Genomic DNA, 6,503 nt, shown 5'->3' on the forward strand with positions numbered 1-6,503 from the left:
GCCCTCGCCGACACCGCTGGCGTGGGCAACACGGATGGCGCGGGCAACACCATGCCTGGCCTGGCCGCCCCCTCCTTCGCCCCCTCCTTCGCCCCATCCTTCGCCCTCTCCTTCGCCTCATCCTTCGCCGACGCATCTGGCTTCGGCAGTCAGCCCGCTGGCAACAACTCGTTTCCAACCGTACCGGTTCCTACACCCCACTACTCTATCGACGACACCACTTCCTTCGACCCCACGTCCGGCCTCGCCGCCTCCAACACTATGCGTCTGCGAGGAGATCTGTATATACTGCAAGGCCGATCTGACCGAGTGAGTACAACGTAGCATCACGGTACAGTCGACGCTGACATCGCAACCATCGACGCCCTCCTTTCTTCGTTCCAGCCAGCAGGCACTCCTTGTCCACCTGAAGCATCACCACAAGGAAGCATCACCACAAGGACGAGTACGATGCAATGTAAGTCTGCGTCAGCATGACGTCTGTGTATCCGCAGGAGAGGGTGGTCAGGCTCGAAGTAGTCGTCGAACGGACGACGGCAAAGCCACGTGGTGTCGTCGAGATCCCAGTCCGTCTCGTCCGTGTTGTTCTCCTCAGTGTTGGTCTCCGTGCTCATCCTTGCCTCCTTATTCAGTCCGCATTACCATCGCCGATATGACAGACCTCGGCGAGATGGCCTGCCCATACTGCAAATCAGTCATGTCAAGGTGAATACATTCTGCACTCCGACTCGCGAACACCACTGACATTGTATCAATTCACCCCGTCATTCATTCGTAAAGCGAGCAGGGGCTACTCGTCCACCTGAAGAACCACCACAAAAACGAGTACGAAGCAACGTAAGTCTGCGTCAGCATGACGTCTGTGTATCTGCCGACCTTCTCAAATCTTCATTGTCCTTCTCCTCATCCTTCTGATCGCATCAACAACCCGTGCTCTCTCGTACCGCCCCCCGATCGACCACCCTTTCGCCCTGTCCAGCATGCGAGAGAGGGAGAAGGACAAACCTCACGCGTGCACATTCCCGAGCTGGTGAGCTTGCTACGCTATGTGACTTGTATTCCTTCCGCACGCTGACCATGCTCATGACCTTCTCGTTCACAGTGTGCGTCGCTTCGCTCGTCCTCACCAGCTCGGCAGCCATATGAGGACACACGGCGTTCGCGCGCCAACGCGTGGGGGTCAAGGAGGGTCAAAGAGGGTGGCCACGAACGATTCGCCCGCAGACGGACGTGGATCGATCGTGGCGCACAAGCGACGAGCTTTCGCCGATTTGGCGAACAGGGCCGCCTCGACCTCGTCCGCGGCGTCCCCGCCTATCATGGGCGCTACCGACGACGGCATTGACTTTGGCGGTAGCAGCGGCGGCCTATCTGGTAGGACCACCCAAGCCTCCGTCACGCCGTCTCGTCCAGCGCCTCCGGCCAACACCAGCCATCCTCCCGATCAGAGGACAGTCGCAATGATGCGAGGGCATCGCCTCATCACGCGGCTAACCCAATCATTCGGCCGACATCACCATCGACGTCCTGGGTCAGACCGTGTCTTCTCGAACATGTCTCCCAGGTACGACACCCTCCAGCGCCACATCGAGGCCAGTCACCGCGATACTCCCTTACGCATTTGCACTACAACAAAATCAATATGACTAAGGGCACGGGAGCGGGTCGATCCGTGGCCACTCGTCCCACTACATGTGGGATCTGCGATGTGCCGCTCGTCAAGTGAGTCAGAGCCGACATCGATCAATCATGAAGCAGACCCTGAAGGCTGACTTATCCCACACCCCTCTCAGCCACGAAAACCTCCGGCGCCACATCCAGGCACGTCACCGCGAGGCCGCCGCCGAGCTGCGGGCACAGGAGCGATACCGGCCTGTGCCGTGCGATCACGCTGGCTGGTGAGTTCCTTCTCTTCTCCCGCGCTACTTCGCCACTGACTTGACCTCTTCGTTCCAAAGCGACCGAGGCTTCGACACACCGAAGCAGCGAGCGGCTCACAGGCGCAAGGCTCATCGCCCCGGCAGCACGACGGCCGGCCCGCCTCCAGCTCCTGTGCCCAGCTCCGCCGGCGCCGACGGGCTCTCAGTCTTCGCCAAGCTCATCAAGGCGAAGTGGGACAAGAACCTGAGCTGGCGTGCCATCGCAGTGAAGCTCCAGCCTCAGCAGTCGGAGGTGGCCCGAACGTGAGTATCGTGGGCTACGGTGATGGCGATTACGGTGCTGACCACGGCCATCTCTCTCTCTCTCTGTACAGTCTTATCGGGTTCACTCGACCTTCTGGGACCGACATGGAGAGGCTGAGCATCCTCCTCGATGTAGACCTGCAGCTCATCACTCGTCGGCATGCAGCTTTACTAGCGGCAGCGCCATCACCCGGCCGCACTGCCTGCTTTGCCCATGCGAAGGCAACAAGAGGGCACCTGATTCAGTGACGTTGCTGCTCTCCTCTACAAGAGAGAAGAAGACCCGCCGTCAACTCGCATCTTTACTTCGCCATCTCACTTCTCATTTGAAGCCAGATTGAGAGCCTCTCCGTGCCCATCACACTGCCACCACACGTCCATTCGAATTCACTGCACAAGCTCATAAAGACGGACGCTCAACTCGGCACCTTCTCAACAGCATGCGGCCTGGCCATCCGGCGTGAGGACGGTAGCACCGACCGTGTCCTCTTCCCCCGCCCACCTCCGACGCTCGAGCGAGTGCAGCCTTGGACGCCTGTCCTTGAGAGGACCACGCTTGCGTACACCGACTTCGTGACGCAGGCGCTGCCCGTGGAGGATCTCAATCCGTGGTACTGGCAGGGTAGCCTGTCCCTTGAGACAATCCAAGAAGCTGTTGGCGCAGATGTCTGAAGTGGCTCTCAGATTCATGGAGCAAGCAAGCATCGACGCAAGCCGCCTGGAAACAGCCTCGTGGTGGAGACAGTGGCAGTCGCATGCCGTCAATGCTGTCGCCTCATGCCCCGGAGCGCCTCCCGCCGACTTCGCACAGCGCCTTGGGCAGATCTTGGGGAGTGGCCATGGCAACGGGTGTGTGTACCTCGCAGTTGCGCTCGACGACACTCAAGACAGGGTCACGGGCTGGTACGGCGGCCGCACGGGGGACAACACTGCCCGCTGTGCCGAGCACCTCATGGACATCGCGTTTGGCAGCAATGCCCTTTTCCACGGCCACGCAGCGTCGGCCCAGACAACTCTTACATTCAACATCTTCATATACACCGAAGATATACTCTCTCCCGAATCCATCCTACAGCGCGCAATACTCGAGGGCATCACTTCGCTCTGCCTAGGTTCGTGCCAGAGATATCCTGGCTTGCTGGCCCATCGTGCTCTATGCGGACTGCCCGCGTTCGAGGGCAACAAAGGGCTGAATGCGACAGCATGTTTCGAAGCTCCCAAGGCCCCAGCAGACGACTATGATGGTGGATCCTCTCTCGTCCGCAATCATCAGTACCGGAAGGCGCGTCGTCGACAAGGCCTATGCCACTACATGCTCCAATGGGCACAGACAACGGAGGACGCAGAAGAGGTCGAGGCCGCACGCGCCAACCTCGATGCGGCAGGCGAGGCATTCACCGTCGTCTTCGGCACACTGATGCGAGCGTGGGAGCTGCGCTTTCGCTATCTGAGCACCTGGCTCGGAGCTCAACCACCGAAGAGGTTTGTACGAGACATGCGAAACCTCGTACTTGGAGTCGGCGGCGGGGAGAGCGGCAGCGAGGACGGGGACGACGACGAGGGCGACGGCGACGACCACTCCGACGAATACGACGAAGCCGACGACGAGTGGTTGTTGGGGTTGCGGGAGGGCGAAACGACCTCTTGCACGTCGCTCGGCGAGGCACATCGTCACCTCCTCAGTGGCATTTGCATCGTGGGAAAGGCTAGGAATGGGAGGCCAGGCGAGCGTGTGTGGTACAGCCACCCAGCTGGCAAGGACAACACTTTCGCCTTTTGGGAGCAGATCGCCAAGCTGTCGAGAGATGCAGCAGCCCGCGAGTCAGCCTTCCGAGCCTCTCTCGAGGCCATTGTGGCCCGTCGCCCCGTCGGTTTTGCCTCTCTATCGGTCGACGCCCAAGCTGCGATCGACGGCAAGCCATTCCTCTACGGGGAAGAAAGGGAGGGGGGGGATCTCACCTTCCCAAGTGGAATTACGCTGCATCTCGCAAGTCAGTGGAGCAAGGAAGACCGGGAACGCTTCAGGGAAGTCGCTGGCATCAAACGCATCCCCGCCAGCAAAGACGACGTCGGTCAGAAATGGGAAGCTGTGCCATTTCGCCTCGTCAGGTGGACCGCCGCCCATCAATGGAGAAGAGGAAGGACGAGAGGGTACAGGACTGGTTGGAAGGGAGTAGACACAACGATCCACAAGCACCTGCAGACGGGCATGGATCCATCGTCTCCTTCAAGCGACGAGCGTTCGCCGATTTGGCCAGCAGGGCCGCCTCGACCTCGTCCGCGGCGTCCCTGCCCGTCGCCACCGCTGGTGAGGATGAAGATGCTTCGCCTGTGAATGGCGACTCGAGGTACTCTCCTGGTGACGACCAACAAGACGACCTCGACTTCACGGAGCATGGCTCGGGCCTTCACGCCGCTCCTTCACTTCCTGGCCTGCCGCTTCTCACAGACCAGGCTCGCCTACCCCCGGTACCCACACCTCGCCCCCTCCCATCTAATCCTCGCCCACCTTTGCCGCCACTCCTCAACATGGCGCCCTACTCTGCTCTGCCCCATCACCACAATCACAGCAGAGTGCCAAGCGCCAGTCATCCCCCCTTTTCATTCAACCGGCATCCAATTAATGGAATGCAACGCCCTCCTCGCCCGCGCATCCCCCCCTCCTCCTACTCCGGCCTTCTCTCAGGCCACTCAGCCCCCTCTTCGCCGCGCCAATGGGGCTCCCTCCACCCCTTTGCCCCCTCCGTACGCTCGCAACCAGGCGGCGTCGCAGCGATCGTATCCCGAGCAACCTGCATTCGCGGCCTTCATGTCGGAGGAACAATTCCGAGCGGCCATCGACAAAGGGTGTGCGACCGCATCAGCCAATATTGAGGCCGCTCGGAAGACTGCTCTCGGCGCACCACCCCGTTGGGCCGCATCATTTCACGGCGCTTGTTTGGGTTTAACGTCTCGATTATCATCAGTACCGCATCTCCGTCGTCACCGCCCGTCGTTGCCGCCCATGAGGATGAAGGTGCTTCGCCCGTGACCGGCGACTCGAGGTACACTCTTGGCGACAAAGGACAAGATGGCCTCGACCTTGGCGTGGACGAGTGGGCTCTTGTTTCTCTCTGACTTCGTCGCCTCACATTCTCTCACCATAGCCCGTTCGACGACAACATCGTCACCACCATCATCACCACCAACGTCATCATCATACTCAACCTCGGGAGTATATTCGCTCCCATCTCCCACCATGAGCCGAGCCAACGACGAGCACTTTTGCAATATCTGCCAGACGAGGATCAGGCACCCCAAGACATTCATCGCTCACATGGCGCAACATCACAGGGTTGCCGAGGCGAACGCCGTCCAGGCGGGCGGACCCTCTGGGGGAGTAGGTGATTCGGGCGAGGCAAATGCGGGAGCCGGAAGGGTGGAAGAGGCGGGTGTGGGAGAAGTGACAGGGGGAGAAGTGACGACGGGGGAGGCGACGGTGGGTGATGCGCTGGTGGGAGAGGTGACGGTGGGAGAGGCGACGGGGGAGGAGGCGGGTGAAGAGGACGCGGAGGGCGAGATCGACGACGAATACGGCCGCGGTGACTAGGTGGACACCATGCTGCCGGAGGTCGATCACAACGCCGCTCTCGTCGAGGCAGGCACCACCCTTCCCGCCTTCAACCAAGGCGCTAGCTCATCTAGCGCAGCGAGCACCACCCTCCCACCATTCAATCACCTATTCGGCGCGGCGAGCACAACCCTCCCCGCCTTCGGCCGCGACATTCTCCTATCCAGCGCGGCAGACGCCACCCTCCCCGCGCCCGGCCGCAACATCCATCATCACAGTGCGGCGAGCTCCACCCTCCCGCCTCTCACCCATCACCCTCTCCCACCTCCACCTAGCCACGACACATTCAACGCGGCGAGCGCCACCTTCCATGCAGCCGATAGCGGGTCGACGGCGGCCGGCGGTGCTTCGGGGAACGACGGACTCAACGCCGCCCCCACGGACGCCAGCAACAGCTGGCTTCAGGATAGCAGCGCCGAACCGGCAATGGACGAGGCTGCCATCAACGAGGCCGCTGCATACTTCAGAGGGTATCAAGATGGATACCAGCAGCGCGGCATGGAGGCAGGCGTCAGCCGCGTGGGGTGGGGGGGAGCATACCAGTCAGCCTGATGCAAGGGCGTCGTCTCACGAGGCGGCTAGCCCAAACCATCTGGCCGACACCATCATCGACGTCCTGGGTCAGGCCGCGTCTTCTCGTGGCGCAAGCCGATTGCTCGGCGCCGTGCTGCTTGCAATGGGCACCAGCCTGACGTCCAGGGCTGACCCCC

The 6,503-nt window shown here is 61.2% G+C and overlaps 4 protein-coding genes across 4 annotated transcripts; all 4 read left to right on the forward strand.

Moving 5' to 3' along the window:
• BDZ90DRAFT_7760 (hypothetical protein) lies at nt 1-975 on the forward strand. The gene is made up of 3 exons (XM_025509866.1): nt 1-309; nt 385-705; nt 781-975. The coding sequence occupies exons 1-3, from the start codon at nt 35-37 to the stop codon at nt 839-841; spliced, it is 657 nt and encodes a 218-aa protein (XP_025364849.1). The 5' UTR covers nt 1-34; the 3' UTR covers nt 842-975.
• Nucleotides 976-1,517: 542 nt separating this feature from the next.
• On the forward strand, nt 1,518-2,686 carry BDZ90DRAFT_7741 (hypothetical protein). The gene is made up of 4 exons (XM_025509864.1): nt 1,518-1,722; nt 1,794-1,898; nt 1,959-2,183; nt 2,255-2,686. The coding sequence occupies exons 1-4, from the start codon at nt 1,693-1,695 to the stop codon at nt 2,522-2,524; spliced, it is 630 nt and encodes a 209-aa protein (XP_025364850.1). The 5' UTR covers nt 1,518-1,692; the 3' UTR covers nt 2,525-2,686.
• On the forward strand, nt 2,597-4,886 carry BDZ90DRAFT_7897 (hypothetical protein). Its single transcript, XM_025509871.1, has one exon. It carries the CDS (start codon nt 2,848-2,850, stop codon nt 4,516-4,518), a length of 1,671 nt encoding a protein of 556 aa, XP_025364851.1. The 5' UTR covers nt 2,597-2,847; the 3' UTR covers nt 4,519-4,886.
• Nucleotides 4,887-5,421: 535 nt separating this feature from the next.
• On the forward strand, nt 5,422-6,345 carry BDZ90DRAFT_257327 (hypothetical protein; the record flags this gene model as incomplete). The annotated part of the gene is made up of 2 exons (XM_025507942.1): nt 5,422-5,764; nt 5,852-6,345. The coding sequence occupies 2 exons, from the start codon at nt 5,422-5,424 to the stop codon at nt 6,343-6,345; spliced, it is 837 nt and encodes a 278-aa protein (XP_025364852.1).
• Between the last annotated feature and the right edge of the window lie 158 nt (nt 6,346-6,503).

This window comes from Jaminaea rosea, assembly GCF_003144245.1.
Source record: "Jaminaea rosea strain MCA 5214 unplaced genomic scaffold BDZ90scaffold_1, whole genome shotgun sequence".
Taxonomy (NCBI): Eukaryota; Fungi; Basidiomycota; class Exobasidiomycetes; order Microstromatales; genus Jaminaea; species Jaminaea rosea.